General features: G+C 40.2%; 1 protein-coding gene across 2 annotated transcripts in view; it reads left to right on the top strand.

Moving 5' to 3' along the window:
- The window catches only part of gfpt1 (glutamine--fructose-6-phosphate transaminase 1), a 113,831-nt gene that overhangs the window by 42,352 nt on the left and 44,151 nt on the right, over nucleotides 1-27,328 (top strand). The window contains exons 3-10 of one of the 2 annotated variants that reach the window (XM_051924102.1): nucleotides 16,819-16,926; nucleotides 17,049-17,174; nucleotides 17,295-17,353; nucleotides 20,630-20,764; nucleotides 21,001-21,062; nucleotides 21,230-21,309; nucleotides 21,569-21,674; nucleotides 25,740-25,903. In XM_051924102.1, coding sequence (XP_051780062.1) covers nucleotides 16,819-16,926; nucleotides 17,049-17,174; nucleotides 17,295-17,353; nucleotides 20,630-20,764; nucleotides 21,001-21,062; nucleotides 21,230-21,309; nucleotides 21,569-21,674; nucleotides 25,740-25,903 — 840 coding nt within the window. Of the gene's footprint in view, nucleotides 1-16,818; nucleotides 16,927-17,048; nucleotides 17,175-17,294; nucleotides 17,354-20,629; nucleotides 20,765-21,000; nucleotides 21,063-21,229; nucleotides 21,310-21,565; nucleotides 21,675-25,739; nucleotides 25,904-27,328 lie in introns of both variants that reach the window. The other variant, XM_051924099.1, reaches the window with a different exon arrangement.

Below are 27,328 nucleotides of genomic sequence, written 5' to 3'. Positions count from 1 at the left end.
TTCACTTCAAGTGATCACGTAGGAGGCGTAATACGTGATGACGTGATACGTGACTCCGCCTCCTCCATTAGACTATATGGACAAAAAATAGGTTCCAGTTATGACCATTACACGTAGAATTTCGAAATGAAACCTGCCTAACTTTTGTAAGTAAGCTGTAAGGAATGAGCCTGCCAAATTTCAGCCTTCTACCTACACGGGAAGTTGGAGAATTAGTGATGAGTGAATCAATCAGTCAGTCAGTCAGTCAGTCAGTCAGTGAGTCAGTGAGGGCTTTGCCTTTTATTAGTATAGATAACCTCTTTAACACACTACTTCTCCGCTGCGAAGCGCGGGTATTTTGCTAATTAGACTCTAATACTCATAGAAACTAATGAGATGTGTGGGCTTGCTTTTGTCGGCAGAGAAGGTCTATCCTTGGTGAGATTTTTGATAGACACACTCGAATGTCATCTTCCACCTGGAGACGTGATCTAAACTTAGATTTTATCACAGCTAATGCTGAGAACGATACTTCGCACTGGTAGGTAGTTGCAAATGGGACCAGCACAGTCAATGCTCTCTCAGCTAAAAGCGTATATTCGTTCCTAATGTTGCACCAAAACGCGTTTTATGTTTGTTCTTGAAATTTAAGTTTGAGACTTCTGTCACTAGACAATTCAGCCAACTGTTCTTCTTCCTTCCCGGTCAAGTCGGTAAGCTGACAACTGAATGGATTTCTGATCCAGTCATAATCTGCAATGTTATCTGTTGGAAAGTACCTGTCAAAGTATTCTTCCATCGCCGACAAATGGTCAAAGATATCTGTTGCCAAGTTATCAATGGCCATATTGTTTTCATTCAGAAATTCAGTAAACAGTTCAAACATATCACAGCTTTTATTTTGTACTCGTGTTTTTATCCGTCAAAAATGATGCCAGTTCACTGCGAAGCTCGAAGACGCGTTGAAGTATCTTTCTGCGTGACAACCAGCGAACCTCTGTGTGTAGCAGCAGATGTCGATGATCTGAGCCGCTTTCTTTGCACAGTGCAGCAAACAGTCGTCCATTCAACGGTCTGCACTTTATCCAATTAACTAGTTTAATGCATGTATTTAGCACTTCACCGAAGGATTCGTTTAAATTCTTACTAGCAAGAGCTTTGTGATGAATCATGCAATGTATGGAAATAATATTCGGAGAAACAGTTCGTACGTGTGAAACAACCCCACTTTTATGACCTGTCATTGCTGCAGCTCCGTCCATACAAATACCAATACAGCTGGACCACTCAAGCATGTTAGCAATGAAGAAATCATTTAGCATTGCAAATATATCTTCACCTGTCGTTCTAAGTGGCACAGGTTTGCAGAACAGAAAGTCCTTGACCACATCATTGTCAAAGCAATATCTAACGTAGACCAGTAACTGCGCTTGGCCTGCAATATCGGTACTTTCGTCCAACTGTATGGCAAAATGTACTGTTTTGTAGGCGCTCAACCAATTGTAATTGGATGTCATTGGACATGTCGCAAATTCGCCTTCTGATGGTATCGTTTGATACTGGTATAGACAGTAATTTTCGGCTGCTTTCTTTTCCTAACATTATCTCGCATATTTCTAAAGCCGCTGGCATAATCAAACTCTCCGCAACCGTGTGTGCTTTTTTGCTCTTAGCTATTTGCATTGCCATAATATACGAAGCCTTAAGAGCTTTTTCATTCACTGTTGTCGCAGTGCTAATAATTTTCTGCTGATTTGCATACACTTCTGCTCGACGTTTGAAGAAATCAACGGGTTTGTCTTTTAGTTCATTATGCTTTGTTACAAGATGGCGCTTCAGTTTAGCAGGTTTCAAACTTTCGTTCGAATACACGTTTAAACAAATGACACATTGTGGCTGATCACTGTTGTCTTTGTACGGTATAAATCCAAATTGTAAATATTCAGAATCATATTTACGTAATTTTGCCTTACGCGGTGCTGACTCTCTTTCGGCATCATGTCTCAGTTCATCGCCACTATTTCCATTACCCCCGTGCTCTTCTTCAGATATCCGCTTACGCTTCAAATATTTATCCATACGTTAGTTGGGCGTGCGAAAAACAATTTAACAAGCAAGAATTACCACTGTATAACTTAATAATTAATCATAAACTGTGCACGATTACAGGCTGCGTCTATAATGATGTCATCATAGAATAGTTCGTAATAGACATATATATATACTATATATAGAATATAAACAGTAGTGAGGGGCGAGTTGATTATTATTCGCATTATCCGATTGGATAAAATGGCGTTTAGCGAAGAAGTTATTAATTGTAAGCAATTTTCACCCTTTCTGCGGACCCCCTACGGTCGTCGACCACAGTTTGAGAACCGCTGATTTAGAGTACTCACCTGCTGCCCTAATATCAGTGTTTAATACATGTGGCCTCTGCTCAAGTTGCATAAAAGTTGTATGCCTGGTTTATACATACTGTACATTGGAAATATCATTAAAATTACTTCACTTGAAATGCAATTTTTTTTCCATTACAAATCATCAAATGATAAAATATTCATTTATATTTGGCGCTAATACTAGGAATAAAAATAAAATACTATATTAAATATGTGTGTAAATTGGGTGATTTTTTTTTAACCTATTATGTGACAGGTTGCTGTGATAATGACTTTTTAAGACTAATTATTTTGTATCCATAATAATCACAGATAATTATTTTTTTAATGTAATCTGCACCTTTCCCAGGCAACCCATGGATCATTAGGTTTTAAATATAACTGTTATAATTTATAATCTTTATCTATAATAATAAAAGGCAAACCCCTCACTGACTGACTCACTCACTGACTGACTGACTGACTGACTGACTCATCACTAATTCTCCAACTTCCCGTGTAGGTGGAAGGCTGAAATTTGGCAGGCTCATTCCTTACAGCTTACTTACAAAAGTTAGGCAGGTTTCATTTCGAAATTCAAAGCGTAATGGTCATAACTGGAACATATTTTTTGTCCATACACTGTAATGGAGGAGGCGGAGTCACGTATCGCGTCATCACGCCTCCTACGTAATCACGTGAACTAAAAACAAGGAAGAGATTTACAGCACGAGTCACACGCGGGAACGAAGGTAAATGACGTTAATTTTTGACTGTCTTTTAATACTGTGTAAGCATACATATTAACACATGTGCAATTAAATGTGTGCATTTACGGGGTGATTTCTCAGGCTTAAAAGCTCACCTTTTATCAAACGCGGGAACAAAGGTAACTGACGTTGTTCACTGTCTTTTAATACTGTGTAACCATACATATTAACACATGTGCAATTAAACGTGTGCATTTACGGGGTGATTTCTCAAGCTTAAAAGCTCGCCTTTTACTAAAAAGGTAAATGCAAAACTATTTTCAATCAGTTTATTGAAACGCTCCCGTTAAGGATTGCAATAACATATTCGCGAGATAAAAGAACGAAGTAGGGGGAAATGGAGGAAGAGCCGGAAACAGCGAAGAGCAAAAAATTAATTAAACAATTGAGAACGGAGCGAGTGAAGCATACAAGCATGTTCATAAGGGAAACAAAGCACGGTGTAAAACGTAAGTTTAAATTAAGTTTATAGAAACGCTCCCGCTGCGGATTGCAATAACATATTCGCGAGATAAAAGTTTAATGAGAAGACACGAGGTATAAACGAACCACACGCCGTAGCGCAACGTTAGGGGCAACAGTTTCAACCATTCTATGATCTGCTTCTCGCAACTGAAAGACGGCACATGGCGGATGTTAGCCGACTTGCTGACCGCAACGTTAGGGGCTTCAACTATGGCGCTGACGCCACATCTCAGTGCCAACACTTTGCAGACTCTACTTAAAAGACACGCCCTCCTCACTGGACAGTTAAAAAGACCAATCAAACTAACGATGACATCAAGTATTACCCAATCAAAAGTAGGAAAGGAGGCATCTTCATAAAATGCGTGTGGGATGATTTGCATGACACGCTGCTTTAAAAAAAAAAATGATAAAAAAAATACGGGATAAATCCCATCCAGTATTGATTCAAAACGGGACGCGCAATTTCATTCTCAAACGCGGCACGATTCCGTATTTTAAAGGACGGGTGGCAACCCTACAGTGCCAGGTAACCACCCATACAATCAGATTGTGATTCAGACTAGGAATGCAATGAATGTAATTACCCCGATCTACATACAAGGCGAAAGTCTTGCAACATTCAAAGATGATGGTTTGGGATAATTAGTACTTATTAAGTACACCATGGCACATAAAAGAGCTTATGAAGCCTTGAACCGAAAAAAGCAAGATCTCAGAGATCGTACAAAAAAAAAAGGAGGTAATGTCGTTTTACTCACTGTACATTTTAGTCAAACATTACCAGTTATTCCACGAGGGAGACCAGCAGATGAACTCAACGCGTGTTTAAAATCCATGCTTCTCCCACGCTCGGTTATATGTCGCGTGTTCTCGGGTAGGTACACCAAAAAATGTATACATTTAAGCATGTAATGGGCAAACAAAAAATGAGGTATACCCGAAGGCACTGCAGTAGTACTCAATTTAACTTTACTTCTTAAATGTTAATGTTTTACTGTTTAATAATTTATACGCTTCTTATATATTGTTCAAATTCTTTTATCAAAATACCAGTGACAGCGCAATGCACGATAACATGGAGTGAATACACCATACGCATCTGCCCACGGCCGCCCTGGTGTGCGCAGATAGGAGTTGATTCTAAAATAAAATAAACATAAAAAGAGTAATACAATCATCACCCATAAAGCGGATAGCAGACGTGACGTATTATATGTGTACCAGATTTCAAGTCAATAGGTGAAACAGTTTGCAAGCTACAGGTGATTTAAAATCCTGGACAGAGCAACGAAAAGCCACGGTAGCAAATTATACAAGAAGATTTTACTGTTTAATTATTTATATTTATATGAAATGTGCTTCTTATATATTACTTCATATTCTCATATGATAATGATGTTAATGTTGTTTATATTGATTTCTATGTTATTGTAAGTGCATCTATGTGTGTATATGTATGTATGTATGTATGTATGTATGTGTGTATATGTATGTATGTATGTATGTATGTATGTATGTGTATATATATATATATATATATATATATATATAAAAATATATGTGTATATGTATATATAATATATCTGTATATGTGTGTGTATATGTGTATATGTATATATATATGACAGCAACACTCATAACAATGACAACACAATTACATTGACAATCATGTTACGTTATTTTTAAAATGTTTCCTTTACTTTTTCATAACCTCTTTAACACACTACTTCTCCGCTGCGAAGCGCGGGTATTTTGCTAGTAATTTATAAAGCAGAATAATATCAGTGTGCATCTTTTATCATCCCTTAACACCCAAAAAACTCCTCTTTGGGATCCTTAGGTATTCTATAGGCCAGCTGAGAGATATACTCTCCTCAGCATTTCCTGGGTCTGCTCCAAGGTCTTCACCAGTTTGGACATGCCCAAATCACCTCCTTAGGGCTTGTTTATACTTTACGCTCAGAACGCATCATGGCTGCCCCGCATTCCCAGCGTTCATTTGACGCGTCCTCTGAGCAGGTCCTCAGGAATTAACGCGAAACCAGCAAGGGGGGGGGGGGGCACAGTGTGTTAAAAGTCGGAACGTGACATCGGAGTCACTGTTTACTATCTACATGTGACAGAAAGCCGCTATGCGGATCCTAGTAGGTTCGATGTGCGCGCTTCGATGTTTCATGAATGGTTGGATGTGGTGAAGCAAAATGCCGACATACAGATGCATTTGTGGTGCTTTTATATTCAAGCGTTGCATATTCCCGATCGTAATGACACAATACATTTTAAAAGTCTCACATACCATCTTTTGTGCCGTCTTTTTTGGAACTTCACAACAGCAACATATAATATACAGCGCTGTATTTGAGCCACAGAGAAAAAATATTCTGGAGGTGGGGCTCGATGGCGAGCGCCTGGTGGCCGGGCTTGCACCCTTGGGGCTCGGCCGGGCACAGCCCGAAGAGGCAACGTGGGTCCCCCTTCCCATGGGCTTACCACCTATGGGAGGGGCCAAGGAGGTCGGGTGCAATGTGAGTTGGGTGGTGGCTGAAGGCGGGGACCTTGGCGGTCCGATCCTTGGCTACAGAAGCTGGCTCTTGGGACGTGGAATGTCACCTCTCTGAAGGGGAAGGAGCCTGAGCTTGTGCGTGAGGTTGAGAGGTTCCGGCTAGATATAGTCGGGCTCACCTCGACACACAGCTTGGACTGTGGAACCAATCTCCTTGAGAGGAGCTGGACTCTCTACCATTCTGGAGTTGCCCCCGGTGAGAGGAGCCGAGCGGGTGTGGGCATACTTATTACCCCCCGACTTGGAGCCTGTACATTGGGGTTTACCCCGGTAGACGAGAGGGTAGCCTCCCTCCGCCTTCGGGTGGGGGGACGGGTCCTAACTGTTGTTTGTGCGTATGCACCGAACAGCAGTTCGGAGTACCCACCCTTTTTGGAGTCCCTGGAGGGGATGCTAGAGGGCATACCTTCTGGGGACTCCTTTGTACTGCTGGGAGACTTCAATGCTCACGTGGTCAATGGCAGTGAGACCTGGAAGGGCATGATTGGGAGGAATGGCCCCCCCGATCTGAATCCGAGTGGTGTTTTGTTATTGGACTTCTGTGCTCGTCACGGATTGTCCATAAGAAACACTGTGTTCAAGCATAGGGGTGTTCATATGTGCACTTGGCACCAGGACACCCTAGGCCTGAGTTCGATGATCGACTTTGTGGTCGTGTCGTCGGACTTGCGGCCACATGTCTTGGACACTCGGGTGAAGAGAGGGACGGAGCTGTCAACTGATCACCACCTGGTGGTGAGTTGGCTTCAATGGTGGGGGAGGATGCCGGTCAGGCCTGGTACGCCCAAACGTGTTGTGAGTCCTACCGGTCCCTTTTGTCCTGTGGGACTCTGGAGGCAGCTAGTAGGTACCGGCAGGCCAAGTGGAATGCAGCTTCGGTGGTTGCTGAGGCAAAAACTCGAGCATGGGAGGAGTTTGGGGAGGCCATGGAGAACGACTTTTGGACGGCTTCGAGGAGATTCTGATCCGCCGTCTCAGGAGGGGGAAGCAGTGCAGTGTCAACACTGTATATGGTGGGGATGGTGAGTTGCTGACCTCGACTCGAGACGTTGTGGGTCGGTGGGGGGAGTACTTCGAAGACCTCCTCAATCCCAATAACATGCCTTCCAATGAGGAAGCAGAGCCTGGGGACTCGGAGGTGGGCTCCCCCATCTCTGGGACTGAGGTCACCGAGGTGGTCAAAAAACTCCTTGGTGGCAGGGCCCCGGGGGTGGATGAGATACGCCCGGAGTTCCTCAAGGCTCTGGATGTTGTAGGATTGTCTTGGTTGACACGTCTCTACAACATCGCATGGACATCAGGGACAGTGCCTCTGGATTGGCAGACCGGGATGGTGGTCCCCTTCTTTAAAAAGGGGGACCGGAGGGTGTGTTCCAACTACAGAGGGATCACACTCCTCAGCCTCCCTGGAAAAGTCTATTCTGGGGTTCTGGAGAGGAGGGTCCGTCGGATAGTTGAACCTCGGATCCAGGAGGAACAGTGTGGTTTTCGTCCTGGTCGCGGAACAGTGGACCAGCTCTACACCCTTAGCAGAGTCCTGGAGGGTGCATGGGAGTTCGCCCAACCAGTCTACATGTGTTTTGTGGACTTGGAAAAGGCGTTCGACCGTGTTCTTCGGGGAATCCTGTGGGGGGTGCTCCGGGAGTACAACCGGTGTCAGAGCTTGGTCCGCATTGCCGGCAGTAAGTCGAACCCGTTTCCAGTGAGAGTTGGACTCCGCCAGGGCTGCCCTTTGTCACCGATTCTGTTCGTAACTTTTATGGACAGAATTTCTAGGCGCAGCCAGGGTGTTGAGGGGGTCCGGTTTGGTGGACTCAGGATTGGGTCACTGCTTTTTGCAGATGATGTTGTCCTGTTTGCTTCATCAGGCCGTGATCTTCAGCTCTCTCTGGATCGGTTCGCAGCTGAGTGTGAAGCGGCTGGGATGGGAATCAACACCTCCAAATCCGAGACCATGGTCCTCAGCCAGAGAAGGGTGGAGTGCCTTCTCAGGGTTGGAAGCGAGATCCTGCCTCAAGTGGAGGAGTTCAAGTATCTCGGGGTCTTGTTCACAAGTGAGGGAAGAATGGAGCGTGAGATTGACAGGCGGATCGGTGCGGCGTCCGCAGTGATGCGGGCTCTGCATCGGTCTGTCGTGGTGAAAAAGAAGCTGAGCCATAAGGCAAAGCTCTCAATTTACCGGTCAATCTATGTTCCTACCCTCACCTATGGTCATGAGCTATGGGTAGTGACCGAAAGAACGAGATCGCGAATACAAGCGGATGAAGTGAGTTTCCTCCGCAGGGTGTCTGGGCTCTCCCTTAAAGATAGGGTGAGAAACTCAGTCATCCGGGAGGGGCTCAGAGTAGAGCCGCTGCTCCTCCACATCGAGAGGAGTCCGATGAGGTGGCTCGGGTATCTGATCAGGATGCCTCCTGGACGCCTCCCTGGTGAGGTGTTCCGGGCACGTCCAACCGGGAGGAGGCCCCGGGGAATACTCAGGACACGCTGGAGGGACTATGTCTCCCAGCTGGCCTGGGAACGCCTCGGGATTCTCCCGGAAGAGCTAGAAGAAGTGGCCGGGGAGAGGGAAGTCTGGGCATCTCTGCTCAAGCTGCTGCCCCCGCGACCCGACCACGGATAAGCGGAAGAGAATGGATGGATGGATGGATGGAGAAAAAATATTAAGGACATGGTGAAAATGTGTATTTTGTGATTTAAAGTGGAAATTTTGGCTTTAATCTCAAAATGTCCACTTTTAACCTCATAGTTTATCATTAAAGCAGACCGTCGTAAACCTCATCCCAGTTTTTAATCGCTACAAGCTTCTTGGCCCTGACAGCAGCGGCAAGCAACAATAGATCACCACACAGAACACATTAAATGTATGATATTCTAACTCTCTGCAAATTTAGAATCTTTAGATTTATACTTGATATCACTTTCATGATTAATTGCATTAAAGTATGTATGTAACATTTTACAGATAAATTGTTAATTTAGTTTAAATAATGAATACTGTTAATTAGTGCTGGACGGTATTTTTCAAAATTATACCGGTTTCATAGTATTTTTTTCCCCATGCATGAGTGGATGTTAACCACATTTTCCACTGCAATTACTGGCTAAGAATAACCTATTCCACTGTCATGAGAATTGTACATTGTACAAAAAAACATTTTAATGTGCACGCACGTATTAATACAGGTTTGCATGGCCCCATAAAGTGATAGTTTTCAAGGGGGTGGCACTAATCAAGAGAAGGAATCACATTGCATGACAGATGCAGTCAAAATATAGAGCCTTTTTATTGAACAAAGTTTGCAAACAACTTAACTTAAAATTTTGACAACATATTTTCAACCATCCAAAGAGCCATTTAGACTTAGTAAAATATCCAGAGGTGCTTGTCAAAAGTTGTATTGCACTGAACATGTCTTAGAAAAGGAATAAATAGTAAATATTTTTTGTAAACCAACTACACTTTGTTAACGTTAACAATCTCTGTCCACTGACATGTTAAAGTGACTTGTTAAACAACTTTACCATCATTAAACTGCATAATATTTAAACTAATATATAATAACAAAATAAATAATAGTGCAACTTCCAATAATAATACTATTACTTCCAAGACTTCAAGCCCAGGTGCATTACACAGTACTCACCAAATTAATATAAAATAAAATAAACAAGTGCAACTTGGTGATGATATCTTTACCAACTGAACCATCATTAAGGCAAACTGCATTAATATGGACCTTGCTTCAAGCTAAGCTATATACATAAATAATAAAACTGCAACTTGCATTTATAATGCTATTTGTGGCATAACCCTACGGAAGTGTATTAGGGCCATGGTGAAGAAAAAAAAAATACTGACACAGTGAAGAAAATAAACTATATGTCGAGAATAAAGTCGACATGCTGACTTTATTCTCGACATTTCCACTTTAATCTTGACGCTTATGTCGAGATTAAAGTCGACATTTCTACTTTATTCTCACCATTTATGTCGATATTAAAGTCGACGTTTCCACTTTATTCTCAAAGTTTATTTTCTCATTAAAGTAGAATGTCGTAAACTAAACTTCATCCTAAAATCAATATTTAATTTACTAGATTTTCTCAAACTCCGTCATAAGTTAATGTAGCACATTAAATGCTTTGTGTTGTGTTCCCCGATCCAGTTGTTAATTGCTACGCGCTTCTTAAACTGACTTCCTCTTGCACTAAGAGGAGGTACAGGCAACGACCGCCGCACAGAAAACATTCACTTCATGATATTCCTGCTTTCTGAAATGTAGAATGCTAAGATACATTTTCATGATGAAATGCATTAAAGCAGGTATTAAACATGCACGGTAGTGCTGCCGCCACGCAGTAAGGGGTCCCCTGGTGTACGTTCAGTGTAGACAACTTTATGGCAGGTGTGACGAGGCTCCAAAAAACTTGATGTATGAATGGGTATCGCACAGGTCTAACTTAAATATTGTGGTACTAGGGTGTTGTACCGTGTTAGCCATTATGAATGTAGAGAAAAGCCAAGCAAAATGACACCTTTTATTGGCTAACTAGAAAGATTACAATATGCAAGCTTTCGAGGCAACTCAGGCCCCTTCTTCAGGCAAGATGTAATCATATTGTGTAAATATTGGGTTTGTGATCTGGTGGTCGGAGAGACAAGCACAGAATTCAATGGATGTTCTTCTGATCAGGCTTTCTTTATTGCATGCGTGCTGTCTCTGTCTCTCTCTCTCTGATGTACCAAACCCCCAGTTCCTATCCTTCCTTTTTCTTTCTCCACATAACCAATCACCACACGATAAACGTCTTTCGTGAAATTAAAACTAAAACTAAACTTAGACCGCGGAGTGTTCAGAACTTTTAAAAAAAATCTTCGTTATACATGTTTAATTATACCAGGGCTACTCAAATATAAATTTGAAAGGTCCACTTACTAAATTTCCATTCAGTCTGAGGTCCGGAAAAGTGACGGTCAAATTCCAAATAGAGAACTCCAAAAAAAGGCAATCCCCAAACTTTAGAACTATACACAAAAAAATGACATGGTAGGCCTTTTAGTGTGAAAGGTGACACCTTCTTTGTGCCACCAGTTGTTTGAACTTGGGCATAAAAGGTGTGAGGGCAAGGCGGAGGCACTGATGTAAATGTTCATTGGTGAGGGTGTTGCGGTATGTGTTTTTCACCATGTTCATAGTGGAAAAGGCAGATTCACAGCAGTACGTTGAGGGAAACATTGTAAGAATTTGAAGGGCCATCTTCTGCAGGAGAGGAACACCTGCCGCAGTAACCATCTTTGTCCAGAAGGTGACAAGGTCACAGTGAGATTCCTGCAGTGCTAGGTTTTCTTGTAGCTCAATTAACTCTGTTTGCAGAGAAGCAGCACTGGCCCATTGGAAGACTTTTGTGGCTTCATTTGAGAATTCTGCAATATTTTTGACAAGAAATGGATTTTCGATGCACAGCAAGACTTGTTTTCCCAAAGGGAAATCTTCAAAGCGAGTTTGGAAATTTTTAATCAGCTTGTCCAGGAATTCAGCATAATTGTGATGGTGATGTTTTCCTGCAGTCTGATCCAAAAGTCTTGGGAAGTGAAGCAGGTCCTGCTGTAAGTCACATTTGAACACCTCCAGCTTCCTCTGGAAAGCACGGACAGCTAACATGAGGTCACACACTGTGCTGTTTTTGCCTTGGAGCTTCATATTAAGGTCATTAAGATGGGAAGTAATGTCCGTTAGAAAAGCAACAATTTCCATTTTCTCGTCATTCTTCATGAAATCCACAAACGGTTTGGCTTTTGCACTCTTCTGATCCAACAGAAATGTCTCCAGCTCTTTCCGCAGTGCCCAAAAACTCTCCAGTACCTTGCCTTTACTAAGCCACCGGACATTGTTGTGAAGGAGCAAATCATCAAATGTTGCATTCACCTCTATTAGAAATGAGCGTAATAAACGATGTTGCAAAGCAGAGGATGCTCTCAGATAATTGACTAGTTTCATGACTGTTGTCATGACTTCTGAGTACCTTTCTCCAAGGCTGGCACACAAAACCATCTGGTGAATTATGCAGTGGTATGCCATGAGGTCAGGGTGGTGAGTTCTCAAGCGTGACACTAATCCCCTCTCTTTCCCAATCATACATGGTGCACCATCAGTAGCAATGGAAACAACATGCTTCAGGTCTATCGCTCTGTCTCTAAGCATCTGTGTCACTGCTTCATAGATATCATCCCCCCTTGTGTGTCCATGGAGGTTTGTGAGACCCAAAACATCTTCATGAAATTCTCCCTTTTCTTCATCAAAAAATCTGACAAAGACCATGAGTTGTGCATTGTCCGTGATATCTGTGGATTCATCCACAGCCAATGAAATGAATTTGGCTTTTTTTATAGCAGAACTAAGTTGTTCAAGTAAATCATCAGCGAGTATTTCAGCTCGTCTTGCAGCAGTGGAATCAGAAAAGGGTATTTGGTTTATTTTCTGGATTATTTCATCCTTTTGAGTCCCTTCAAACAGAGCAGTCACCACTTCACTCATACACTCTTTGACTACTTCAGCATCAGAGAAGGGTTTCTTGTTTTTTCCCAGGACCCATGCTACTCTAAGTGAGGCTTCTGTTGCCCGCTCCTGTTGTGTGGCTGATCTAACTATTACACTGCTTGTAGCTTCATATGATGATTTCAGCTGGTTTATTTTTATGGTCCTTACCTCTGAGTTCTGAGGGTAATTTTGTTCGAAATGTGCATGCTTGGTTTCATAATGGCGTTTCACATTACCACTTTTGATTATTGCTACCGTCTCGTTGCAGATTAAACACATTGGTTTTCTGCTTCCCACGGGGAGCACGAACGCATATTTTTCTGTCCACTCACTCTTAAATTCGCGGTTTTCAAAATCAACTTTTCTTTTCTTATCAATGTACTGTCTTGGGCCAGCCATCTTCACTTTCAGTCAGCAAAAAAAAATTCAGTTATCGAAATTTGCACTGCCTGCGAGTGATGAGACTGCCTGTTCACCGGCCTGACCCAGAGCACGTGACCGGTACATAAATCTGGCTGCCGTGAATGAGCGAGCGAGCGAGCGAGTATTGGGGGGGAGGTGGGGAGTAGTGGGAACGATACTGTTACAACTGCTGTGATTGGACATAGATGAAGCAACCAAACCGAGTAGAAACCTCAAAGATATATCGCGCGGAATCACAATTGCGCACTTCATTGAGAACTCATTTGGATTATGATTAAATTTGCATGTTTGTTTTGGCGTCGGTCCAGATTTAACCGTATTTGGGTCCGGATGCGGACCGGAGTCCGCCTATTGAGTACCCCGGAATTATACTATCCATTCAGGGTTGCACCCATCCCAGCAAGCATTGTGTGCGAGGCAGGAGCAAATCCTGAACAGGGCACCAGTACATCGCAGGGTGAATACGAGCAATACATACACTAGCAGGGTCAATATAGGATAACAAAACCCCACATCCTACATGACTTTGACAAAAACTGAAGCACGCCGAGTAAACCCAGCAGAAACATGCAAATTCAAAGCAGGGAACACCCGGGACCCCATTGCTGTAACACAGCAGTGCACCCTCCACGCCACCGTGCCCCCACATGATTAATACATGCTTTAATGCATTTCATCATGAAAATGATATCAAGTATTTATCTTCGCATTCTAAATGTTCAGGGAGCAGGAATATCATGAAATTAATGTATTACTGTATGTGTGGTGGCCGCTGCCTAGTGCAAGAGGAAGTCAGTTTAAGAAGCAAGTAGCGATTAACTTGGCTCGGGGAACACTTAACACAAAGCATTTAATGTGCTACATTACTTATGATGGGGTTTGAGAAAATCTAGTAAATATTCATTTTAAGATGAAGTTTAGTTTACGATTTTCTACTTTAATGACAAATTACGAGAATAAAGTCAACATGTCGACTTTAATCTCGACATAAGCATCGAGATTAAAGTGGAAATGTTGAGAATAAATTCAACATGTCGTTACACTATTACACAGTACCCAGGTACATTACACAGTATTGGAAAAAAAATACTGAAAGCCAAGTTGTACTTGTTTTATTATCCAGTAGTATAGAAACAGTATTCACACATTTGAACATAATGGTCCACATCCAACCTTTTTAAACTAAAGTATCTCCAGACAACAGACACGGCTCCTTTTTTCGGCAAAAGTTCTTCTGTGTCATCATGCTCAACTTTATCGTCTGCTACAGCTTCAGTTTCAGAATGTTCTCTGTCCATTTTCACCGTTCAATACCTCCACTAGCGCATGTACTCTGTTGCGTGCATGTTTAACGGTGCAGCGGTGAAATAGGCGCCTCCCCTTAAACAGTTTCCCACTGCACCACGTTCCGAACGTTGTTTGGGCTCTTTAAACTGGTGTTGTGGTATAAGAAAAATCCATATCATAACAAAAATAAAAAACGGTTTTTGGTATGAACCGGTATACTGCCCAGCACTACTGTTAATAATTACACACGTGGGGGTGACACAGTGGCGGAGCAGTAGCACTGCTGTCTTGCAGGGCGTCACATCGCAGGTATTCTCTGCTTGGAGTTTACATGTTTTCCTGCTGGGCTTCCACACTGTGCTCCGGTTTCCTTCCAAAGATATGCAGATTTGGGGATTCGGTGCAGCTAAAATGACTCAAGTGTATGTGTGTGCTTGTATTCACCTTGCGATGAGCTGAGGCCTCGTCCAGAGATTGCTTCTGCCTTGTGCCCAATGCTTGCTGGAATGGACACATCCCTGGATTGATGGGTTTAATCATTAAACATTCTTTTCAGAGATATTGCGGTAAGGTGTCATCGGAATTTAATGGGTATTCCAGGCAATTCACAACACAGAGAAGCCGAACCTGTTCTCACAGTGATAATATCACGCACTGGCACCTGCTGGATTCCTCCAGATTTATGTAAAGTACGCACGCAAGTATAAACAGTTAAACACTTGCATAGCAGGAGCGTCCACTGCAGTATGCGTATCGTCGTGTGAAGTATAAACCCGGCCTTGGTCGAACCACCTCCACTAACACCTTTCAATGCAGAGGAGCAAACAAAATACAAATAACGTCCACAAAGTGGCTGCATGGAAACTGGCTCATTCATTTATTTGAAGTTGTGGCTCCCGTGCAGCAGGTGCCTCTTTTTTGTTTCACATATACTGTATTTGGGCAGATGCTTTGCACTTTATTCTTCCATCAAGAAGAAAGAAACACTCATAGTAATAAATGGTGGACTGGGAAGGCTCCTTTAAGGCAGCACATGGTTAATTACATATTCAAATTAGCCATGTGGAGCTGAGCTACCAGCTTACAGAAATCAGTATTACAATATCCACCACTCATTCTCTTTTTCCTTCAAGGTCGCTGTCCTCACAAGTTTTCACACTACATGGCTCCCCCTGCAGAGACTCATGCCTGTCAGAGTTTGAGTCGCTACACAAACTTAAAAGTTATCAAACAACATGAAAGTGACAAAGCAGTGAATGTTATAGCACACAAATTTGGCTAGTCCCACTCTGTAATAACGACAGTTTTGAAAAATAAGGTTTATTTAAACATAAATAATATTGTATCTTCTGCTGTACAACACATTTGACCTCTCCCCTATAATTATTGAGATATACCCATATTAAATACTGCAAGTTTTATTATAAAAACAAATGCTGTGTTGGAAGGATGGAGTACTGAGCAACTTACAACATCGCGTCTGTCTGAAGCAGAGTGGCAGTTATCTTACAGTACGCACGTATGAAAGTTCTGCGCTTGGCTTCTGTAGCTCAGTAATGTCACACTGGACTCATCAAGCATCATGGGGCACTTGCCTCACCTAAGCTGGCCACATGGCTAATTTCTAGGAAAATATTCAACAAATGGGGTTAACAGAGAATACAGCATACTCGTTGAGAAAGATGCTTTGGAGAATTTTGCTGATCAATACTACTCATGAACAACACCCCAAGATGTGTAAACTCCTCGGTTGTTTAACATGTTTTAACATGATTATTACCACAAAATTAATTTCAATCCTCATTTGAATAGATTAATGGGATTTTTAGTTCATTTAATAATTAGCATTTTTATTATCTTTAAAAAATATAAAAATAGGGGGATTGATTAGGGATGGGCATTTTCAATTTTATATTAATGTATGCCAGTGTCATCAAATGACTAATTTTCAGTTGCTGATTTTGTGTTAGTCAGCTTCATGCATATTCATCATGAGAATATGCCATTTTAATAGCTTAATGGATAAGCCTTATGGCTGCTGAAAATCTAGTGGCGTTTTGAACCAATCCCATAATGTTTTCTATTCCCACAGGGCTGCTTTTTAATAGCTATCAAAGTTCTGTTTCATTTTTGTGGTGATACTCTCATCATCTCATTTACCTATTTTCACAATCGGTTAAGCCTTCCTCTGCTTTTATGCAGAAAAAAATTAATGTGGCTTTAAATGTTTCAGGGTAGTTGTGGGGATGGAAAGTTGAAGTGATTGTGTTCATAGCCTGTTCCACCATTGCCGGTACTCATAAACATGTACTGCATTAGGTAATCAAACACTTATTTGGATTTATAAGAATTATTATAGAATTTGTCATTTTGTAATAGCAAATCCTATCCCCTTTATATAGGTGTAGGAATTGACAGTGGAAACAGCAAAAGCTGGGATGAAAATGGAAAGTCCATCCAACTGATTAAACAGCGGGGGAAAGTTAAAGCTCTGGATGAAGAGATCCACAGTAAGAACTGATAAACATCCTTTGGCTTTTACTTTTTCATCTTCCATGGTAATTGTATGTGTGAGCCTTCTTTTGTGAAAGATGTTTCTCTTACTAATTCATGCACTTTGTTTCTGTTGCAGAACAACAAGACTTAGACCTGGATGTGGAGTTTGACATTCACCTAGGAATAGCTCATACTCGCTGGGCAACGCATGGCGAGCCAAATCCCGTTAATAGTCATCCACAACGTTCTGACAAAAACAATGGTAATATCTGAGAAGTAACAGATGGATTGCACTGTAATATTCAGGCTTAGATTGGTTGTACATGAAGCTATTGATTTATTTTCCTGTGACTGAATTCTAGTTTCTCTTTCTTCTCCACAGAATTTATTGTTATTCACAATGGCATTATTACGAACTACAAAGACCTTAGAAAATTTCTGGTGAGTATATAAAATACTGTTTAAGTATTAGCAAATATTGCCTGCTTGTATTTTTAATTATCATCAACCTTTTCTTCCCATAAGCTGAAATTTTTAATATTAGTGTCCATGAAACTGATAGGATCTGTTTTACTTGATACATCAGCATCTTTCATTAAGACAAAAAGTAATTTTAGCAGTTAGTCTAAGACCGGGTTTATACTTCATGTGATGCGACGCATGCTGCAGCGGACGCTCCTGCTACGCAAGCGTTGTAGTGTTTAAACTTGCGCGCGTACTTTATGTAAATCTGGAGGAATCCGCCAGGTGGCAGTGCAAGATATTATCACGGTGAGAACATGTTCGGCTTCTCTGTGTTGTGAATTGCCTAAAACACCCATTAAATTCCGATGACACCATACCGCAATATCTCTGAAAAGGATGTTTATTGATTAAATCCAGGGATGTGTCCATTCCAGCAAGCTTTGGGCACGAGTGAGAAACAATCCCTGGACGAGGCCTCCGCTCATCACAAGGTGAATACAAGCACACACATACACTAGCGTCATTTTAGCGGCACCAAATCCCCAAATCTGCATATCTTTGGAAGGAAACTGGAGCACACTGAGGAAATCCAGCAGGAAAACATGTAAACTCCAGGCAGGGAATATCAGCGACGTGACTCCCTGCAAAACAGCAGCACTAACGCTCCGCCACTGTGTCACCCCCATGTGTGTAATTATTTTAACAGTATAAATAACAGTATTTATTATTTAAACGAAATTACCGATTTATCTGTAAAATGTAATCAGTATGCTGCTGCTGGAGTATGTGAATTTCCCCTTGGGATTAATAAAGTATCTAATCTATCTATCTATCTATCTATCTATCTATCTATCTATCTATCTATCTATCTATCTATCTATCTATCTAGTATATAGTGCCTTTCATTATCTATCTATCTATCTATCTATCTATCTATCTATCTATCTATACATACTTTAATGCTTTTCATCATGAAAGTGATATCAAGTATAAATCTAAGGATTCTGAATGTGCAGAAAGTTGGAATATCATACATTTAATTTGCTCAGTGTGGTGATCTATTGCTGGCGATCCGCTGTTGTCAGGACCAGACGAAGCCCTAGAAAAAAAGACGGCACAGAAGACAGTATGTGAGACTTTTAAAATGTATCGTGTCATTCTGATCGGGAATATGCGATGCTTGAATATAAAAGCACCATGAATACATCTGTATGTCGGCATTTGCTTCACTACATCGAACAATTTATCAAACATCGAAGCGTGCACACCGATCTCGTATGATCCGCAAAGCGGCGTTCTGTCACATGTAGATAGTAAACAGAGACATCACATTTCAACTTTTAGTACACTGCACCCCCCGACTTTTTGCTGGTTCTGCAACTCGCACACTCGTCGCGTTAATTTCTGAAGACCTGCTCAGAGGACGCATCAAATGAACGCTGAGAACGGGTGGCAGCCATGATGCGGGCACGTACGTGTTCTGAGCGTGAAGTATAAATGAGCCCTAAGGTGAATATCCCATTGAATGGTTTGGCTAATAAATGAAAATCAGAGTAGTCAGGCAGTGTGATCTACCAATGCGCTTTTACAACAGCCAGCTTAAAGGCCATGGTATTTGTTTTCTTCCATTAATATTTTCCACGGAGCTTTAAACATCATTGTTGAAGTTTATTTTTGATGTCGCATACCTTCACTAACATATACTTCTGTTTCAGCCTGCCTCCTGCTGTTCTCCCCTCCACCTCTTTTATAAAGTATTTAATTAAAATAAGCTTGATTGTGGTTCCGTGGAAGAAAAAAAAATTCCTATGAAGGAATATTAGTAACCTATAACAGGCTGCAGTATGCTCAGCCTTTTGATCTGAATTAAGTGATATATGATAAAATGGTTTCTCAATAAACAGTTTTAACAGGGAACATTTGTTTTCATGTAAAATGGGCTTTTGTTGGTGAATAAAATGGAAGGGTGGAAGTTATGAATTTATAGAATTTATAATCCTTCTGATACCACTGTGTAGACAAATGGAGACATCACTGGTGATTTCGTGGATACTCTTCCTAAAGTGATGGTCATAGCCCTGCAGACTCAAGTAGGGAAAACAGCCTACTCTGGTGTTTTCTAAAGCCCTGTGCACTATTGCTTTTCAAAACTGTTTTACACTGCTTTGTATCAATAGATGTCACATAAGAAAGTGCCAGAAAGTAATTTAGCAGAACTGACTGAAATTTTGAAAAGAAAAATGTAATCATATAAAACATTAATATTGTACCTGCTTAGCCATGATTTATAGAATGACCATGTGAAATTGGTTTGTTTGGAAAATGTCATTTCATCTGGACCAGAGATGGGGGCACTCACATAAAATATAACTTCTGCCGATATCACCTTCTACCTCTTTCAAGCTATCATTGCTTAGGATCTTGATTTACTCCTCATTGGTGTTCTTTTGTACTGTTGAGCATTTCTGAACTGTCTAATACTGAATAATTTCCAGTTTGTAAGCAAATGTGATAACCTTGTAAATACCATTTTGTTATTAGCACTAAAGTGTCATTGCTACATGTTTTTTGGCTGTAGCTGACTTATACAGTTGAATGCAAGGTAATTCCAGGCAATGCTGTAACTGACTATTTGGTTAGTTAAAAGTTCTGGTGCCGTTTTGCAGTCTGTGACCTTCTCAGCAATTTTATGAACTCCCCAGCCTGCTTTGCACCTTCTTCAAAGCTGATCAAGTACTTAAAATCACATTTAGGCACAAGAAATTACCTGTATCCATTTTTTGTTTTATTGTTTGACCTTTGCTCATATGACTGTTCGTTCTTATCAAAACAGATATAAGTAAAGACATGTAAACAATTCTTGGATAGAAATGGTTGTGAACAGATTCCCAACAAGTGTTTTCTCCCTTTAGTACAGCCTGCAAAAATGTAATGTGAAAGACATTCAGCCACAGTATAATTACAGAACTTTGTGTGAACACTTCTGCGTTACATTTATAAAACGATTGGCTCAGCTATTTTAAGAAAATATCAAATACTTTGGGAAATTAACATAGTGGAGAGGGGACTCCTGGCTTCTCACTTTTAGTGCATGAGAGATGTGTGCCACTCATTGAATTTTTTGGTGATGGTGGTTTGACTGTAAAAAGGAAAGTAACCAAGCCCATTTATAATAACAGTATTGAAATTGTGGCTTTTGAATGAGATGCAATTAATATACCTTGTTTGCCTTTTTGTTTACTCATTTTTCAGGAAAGTAAAGGTTATGAGTTCGAGTCAGAAACAGATACAGAGACAATCGCCAAACTGGTCAAATACATGTATGATAACCGAGAATCTGATGACATTAGCTTTGCTACACTTGTGGAAAGAGTTATCCAACAGCTGGTATGATCATCCATATACCACTTTAAATTTGTGGGAAGATGGGAATGTTAATTCTGGTTCTTTTCTTGGTTTTAGAGAAAAACTATTTATTTTTAACGAATGCTTTTCAGTGTTATTCTATGTGCACATTTCCCCTGTTTATGTTGTTGTTCTTGTTTCTTTGCATAATGATTTGTGAGAAATGACATTTTGGTCTTTATTTGCTTAGTAACAGCTATTTTTGTTTATTTTTGCAGGAAGGAGCTTTTGCTTTGGTGTTTAAGAGCATCCATTTCCCTGGGGAAGCTGTGGGTACAAGGTACATTATGTGCAGTTCATCTTCAGTACTTTTGTATGGTTTCATCATAAATTGCTGCTGAACCTCTTTAGATGGTTTAGTCTTCCTTAATAATCCTTTTTATTTTTTTTTAAATGGCTTGAAAGTGGGGTATGACATAATTCTATTAGGAGTTTATTTTAATATAGGAGAGGAGGTCCTCTTCTTATTGGTGTCAGAAGTGACCACAAGCTATCCACAGACCATATTCCTGTACTATACCGTTCAGGTAAGAACCAACGTAAAGATTTTATGTTTATTTTAATATCTGTTTGGCATTTTAATTAGAATAACTTTTCCTTTAGTACTGATGCATTTAATTTTAATGTTGTGTAAATACGTTATCAATATGGGTATTATAATTATTGAAAATGTATACAGAGTGTCCTCTCTTCAGTCTAGTTTTTGTGGTATGCTAAATGTTTTCTTCACTATTACTTGTGTAATTTAGCAAGTTTCTGAATTTACCGCCTTGTGTCCTTCAGCAGGAAAAGACAAAAAAGGCTGCTGCAATCTGCCTCGTGTAGATAGCACCACTTGTTTGTTCCCAGTTGATGAAAAGGCTGTGGAGTACTACTTTGCTTCTGATGCAAGGTAATTCTTAAAGCTAAGACAGTGCATTAGATTTTAATATATCTGGAACCACATAACTTACTCAAAATGTTGTAAAATGTGATTTTTATTTTCTTACAAATCTGGAGACTAGTTAAGGGAAATATTGAATTAAACAAGTGATGCCTAGCAAATAAAAAGATGATAGGTTTTCATTTTTCTGTAATCAGGCTGACAAAGTCTTTTTATATATTTTTTTTGTTTTACTAAATATGCAAAGTTTGAATGTTTAAAAACACTAGGGGGCTTCACTCGCCAACCCCCGTGTTTGGTGTTCCGGACACACTTTTTTTTTCTTTGATTTGGTGCTATTTCATTAGTTTTACTTTTATTTCAGGACTTATGTAAAAACAATATTTGGAATCTTTCCAGTCCAAATATGTCTGAATCTTTTAAATGAAGTCAGTGAGACATGTGTTTAATGACTTTGTCAGGTTAGAGATAATGAAAATTGGAATTCAAAAGACCCCAAAAAAAACGTAGGCGCGAAACAGATGCAGAGCAAGATACAGAATATGAAAGCAGAAAAAAAAGAAAGTGTCAAAAAAAAAAAAAAAAAGTAAACATCGCATTAGCGCAAAAAAGGAGAAATTATTACTCAGAGAAATAACTAAAAGGCAAGTAAAGATCAAATATATGGACACAGGTGATATGTCAGAAGTATGTAAATATTGTAAGGCTTTGAAGTTTAAGTCAGAGAATTTCAAAAATGTGTTTTACCTCACATGCATTTATTGGTTACTTTGCAAGAAAAATTATTAACTGATGATAATGTAGATCGGTTTGTCTGTGCTGAAATTCCAAACAGAGAAACCTATCCTGAATTATCTCTAACCTGCTCTGCATGTGTTTGGCCCTTTTGTTTTGTAAACCTCTTTATGATGTTTTACTTTGTTTTCTACTCTGTCTTTTATTTCTGACCTCGCTTTATCCTTTTTTTTTTTTTTTTTTCTTTTTCCAATGACACCTAGTCCGTGGTGATTATTTTCCCTTTTTCGAGTATTAATTTCCATTTGTTTGCACAATCTTTACTTTCTTTTTTTATACTTTCTCATTTTCCTACTTTCATATTCTTTAACTTTCTCCACTTTTTTTTTTTTTTTGTTCTTTATTTCGCCTTATACAATTTCTTGTATTAGGAATTTGGTAGTTTTCGCATACCCCTTGGGGTCAGAGCACAGGGTCAGCCATTGTACAGCGCCCCTGGAGCAATTACAGGTTAAGGGCCTTGCTCAAGGGCCCAGCAGAGCAGTGGCCTTTTTGGCAGTGACGGGGATTCGAACCGGCAACCTAAGGGATACCAGCGCAGATCCTTAGCCTCAGAGCCACCACTCCGCCATTTGAATCGCGCATACGTTTTTTTTTTTTTGGAGCCCTTCAAATTGCACTGCTTTCATAATCTGCTCAGCATGTGTATAGCGCCAACATTTGTGAACGTCTTTATGAAGCTCTACTTTGTCTTTTACTCTGTCTTTTAATTCTGAGCCCGATTGGATGTTCTTTGTTTCAATTTCACTTGTTACGGGCTGAAAATTACTTGCCTTATTTTCTGAATTTGCACCTAGATTATTTTTTCTTTTTTCTTTCCAACGCTTTTGAGTCTCTTTTCTCCGTGCTGCTTTCTTCTTCGCTTATTCGTCGACGTTTCATTTATAACGTATTGTCCTTATACGCTTTATATGTGCTGAGACCCTGGATCTGTATGTGCTCAAATCCTTCACAAGACTAAATTTTTTGCTGCCCTGTTGTCTTATTTGATAGATTGTAAATAGGGCGTGTCTTGCAAGAATCTCATGTTCTACGTCATCACGAGACGGTCCTGGGTCTACCTCTTTGCACAAAAAATGTCTCATGTTTACGGTCCCCGCAAGACGCACCGTGGAAAGTGTCTTTGGTCTCGCGGGTCTTTTAAATGTCTTCTGAGATGATCACGTATCGTAGCCTTTCTTTTGCTTTCCAGGATTTTTTTTATAATAGAGAGAAATGTAACTGCATACTTTTCAGATCTAATATGCTGCCCACTTCTTTTGAATACTAACAAATAACAGAAATATCTCTTACAGCCAAAAGCATACTATATACAAACTAAAGAGTACATTTAAGGAATCTTATTATTGTAAATTGTTTATTTGGGTGGTCTTATTTCTGTAATCTAAATGGCAAGTAATATTTCTGAATATTGTAGCTATAGCCTCTATTTGTTTTATTTGTCATAGTTTCTATCTGCCCTTTTAACAGAGCACTTCATTTTACTTTCAAAAGTGAACAGCTAAGAACCTTAATTTTAGTTTCTTTCCTGATTTTTCAGTTCAGCACTAAAATCAAGCTTAATGATTCATTAAACACTGTGTTGCAAAAAATGTGTATTTTCATATTTTCCCGATCTTTGAAATGATGACTGAAATCACAAATACTTAACATGCATAAGAAATATAAAGGGAACATGCAGTTATAGCGCGTTGCCATATCTGCCACATGAAGAACCACCTGGATTGGGACACTAGTGCAGTGAGTGACACCTCAGCACCACACTGGAACAGTGTGAGTGATTTTATGGTGGCTGAGTGCCAATCCTCCCACCAACCTCCAAGTTGTATGTAACCTATAAATTGGAGGACCTGCTTGCAGGGCTGGATGCAGAATAACATCATACCCAGGATGAAGCAGTTGCAGGTTAAGGGCTTTGCTCAAAGGCCCAACGGAGTAGTCACGTCTGCCATGTACAGGATTCGTGCAGATCCCTAGTCTCAGAGCCACCACTCTGGATAGAGTGATAATTGGGACTATTAACTTATTTTAAGCAGCAACACACAAGGCTATGCACTGCTAAAAAATGTAGTGTAATCAGTTTATCACAGATTTATTGTTACATGTGAGACACCCCCAGAATGCCAAAGCAATCAATGACACTGTACGGTATTTTTCCCTCATTTCTAACTGCGCTTGTTTCAATGGGTCTCCTTTCCACCCGCTCATTTAATAGTGCTCTATTCACAGAAAGGGGAAACGCACCACCCCCAGGCTCTTTAGATGCTGTCAGTTGGTTGACAAGGAACTTTAAAAGGTAAAACTGTCCCAAATTCACACAGGTTGAGAAACACTGCTCTAAGATAAATGCTATAATCCAGCAAGACAATGAACTTGTTATCCTGAAATTGTTGAGCGGAAAAAATAAAATTTAACAGTTGCTGCATTTGATGACATGGCACTTTTATCAATGCTCTTATTTAAGCTTTGTGAATGCTGTTGAAATGATCAGGATCAGTGCACAGGCTGATGGGAATTGTATTCCCCACTTAAACATTGCACAAGGTTACAAATAAGAGGAAGGGGTGATCTTTATTAAATAACTTCCTTGCTGGATCAGTTGCATGAAATTGCCTATACTTACAAGCTACAGTGCCTGGCAAGCACTCGACAAATGCATGTTCAAGCTTTGCCAAACTTTGCTAGTTTCACTTCATTTCCACAGACTACCATCATTCTACATAAACAGGCATGCCCCATTTCTCTACAATTGCTGTCAGTGCTGTAGCAAAATAACATGTATTGCCTAATTTTCTTTTTTTCTTCATTCAAGTTGTTAGAAAAGCTGGAAATACTGGAAGTGGTGACTACTCTTATCAGTGTAAAACTGCACAATAAGTGCTATTTTTTTTTCTTTCACTTTGTCTGGCATTACATAAAACAACACAGGGAACACTTTCTTACTGAGGGTAAAATGAAGATGAAGAACAATATGGACATAAATAAAACAAAATATAAAAAACTTGTAGTCATTCCCCAGCAGTTCAAAGATGGCCTAATTTAACTGAAGACATTTTAAATGTATAATATATATATAAACTATAACTATACAACTACTTCTGAAAAATCTAAAGTCAATTTGTTAACTTCATACATCTTACAGCTAGCAAGAGAGTACTGTTATTAAATCTGGTTGTTCTAGTCTTGGTAGGTCATAGTGGACAGGAGAAAAAAATAATTTAAAAAATATAGATTGTTTGACACATTAGGTTCAGAAAGGCTTATTGTATCTTTTAATAGTGCAGTGATTGAACACACAAACCGGGTGATCTTCCTTGAGGATGATGATGTAGCAGCTGTGACTGATGGGCGCCTTTCAATCCATCGGATCAAACGCACAGCTGGGGACTTCCCAGCCCGTGCCATTCAGACACTGCAGATGGAACTCCAGCAAATCATGAAAGGTGAGCTCTTTTGCTTTAGGCTTAATGTAAAATTTTATTAATTAGGCCTTGCCATATTGTAAAAAAGTTTTGAACATATCCTCTAAGTGAGAATTTAATTTTTTACAATTTCAAATCGTATAGAACACCCTTTACCCCACTGAATTTTAACAGGTGGGCTGGGATTTTTCCGGTGGAACAAGATAAGTGTGTGTGCTAGTAAACACTTTTAAGAGGACAGTGAAACTTTGTGGTGAGAAGGTGAGATGTAAGAGATTGTTTTAGGGTTGTGTTTTGTACCAAATAAAATAAAAAACCACTAGCCGAAGAATAGGAACGGAAAACGGTGAGAAAGGAATTCAGAAATCAAGAAGAAATAAATACTTCTTGAAAGACGCAGTTGTGAATAGGTGTTTCGGTGGAGACGACAGATAATGAGTCGAAAGATCTACTCGTACTACAATTTCAGGTCTGTGCTCTGGTCTTTGGGTATCCGACAGTGCATGTAGAATTTCCGGCCAAGCAGGATTACATGTGAAAGTGATAAATAAATCTGGCTTTCCGAATTTACGTACTATGGCCATGGCATCCTGATAGTTTTGTTGCATATATCTTGGACTTCCTGGAAACGTGGACAGTAATATGATCATTTTGCCTACATGTACGTTGTTGTTTTCAGCGTTTGCGTGCAGTGCTGTCTGATAGTCATTTGTATTGTTCCATGAGCAGATCTTGTTGATGTAATCTGAGATAGTTGAGACACGCGTCCTCTGTTTTAACTGTTGGAATAGTTTGCCACTGCAGTGCAAAATACTAAATGTATTCCTCATTGCTAATCTGTATGTGTAAAATTGGCATTGAGTAAATCTTATTCGCTTGGCGGTTCTTTCATCGGGAACATGTAAATCTTTGTGCCAGCCAATGTCTCCATAAGGAAATAACAGTGGGTAAACCATAGGATCGCAATTCATATTGAGTGTGGAAATCTGTTTACAGGAGTTGCCTATGGGATAGGTGCAAATGTCCCTCTTGGCAGGCGGTTCGCCATCTTCTCCGATGAAAATCGCTGCAACATCAGTGTGACATGTCGGGTAATTGTATCGTCGTAAATCCTGCCCAGGGTTTTCCTTGAAAGCCATTTGTACAGATTGGACTGAGCGATTTCATGCATGTGTTTGTATGATTTAGCAAAGGGGTTGATGGTTCTGAGCATGGAATCTAGCTGGAGAAGTAAATTTTCGCTGCATGCAGAGTTTGCTTTATTTTGTAAGTGTACTTCAGTAGCTTGCGCTTTGTCAAAAACATACAACTGTCCATATCCTGGAGAGGTAGAAGTGTTAGTGTATAGTGGAGAGATTTGGTGATGTATTTGCCAGTGTATTTTCAAACAGTATGGTCCGTGGCCAGGAGGTTGAGTTATCTGTGCACCCATGGAAGCAAACGCTA

This window comes from Erpetoichthys calabaricus, chromosome 1 (assembly GCF_900747795.2).
Source record: "Erpetoichthys calabaricus chromosome 1, fErpCal1.3, whole genome shotgun sequence".
In the NCBI taxonomy this organism is placed as follows: domain Eukaryota; kingdom Metazoa; phylum Chordata; class Cladistia; order Polypteriformes; family Polypteridae; genus Erpetoichthys; species Erpetoichthys calabaricus.
This window is presented reverse-complemented; position numbering and strand designations above follow the sequence as displayed.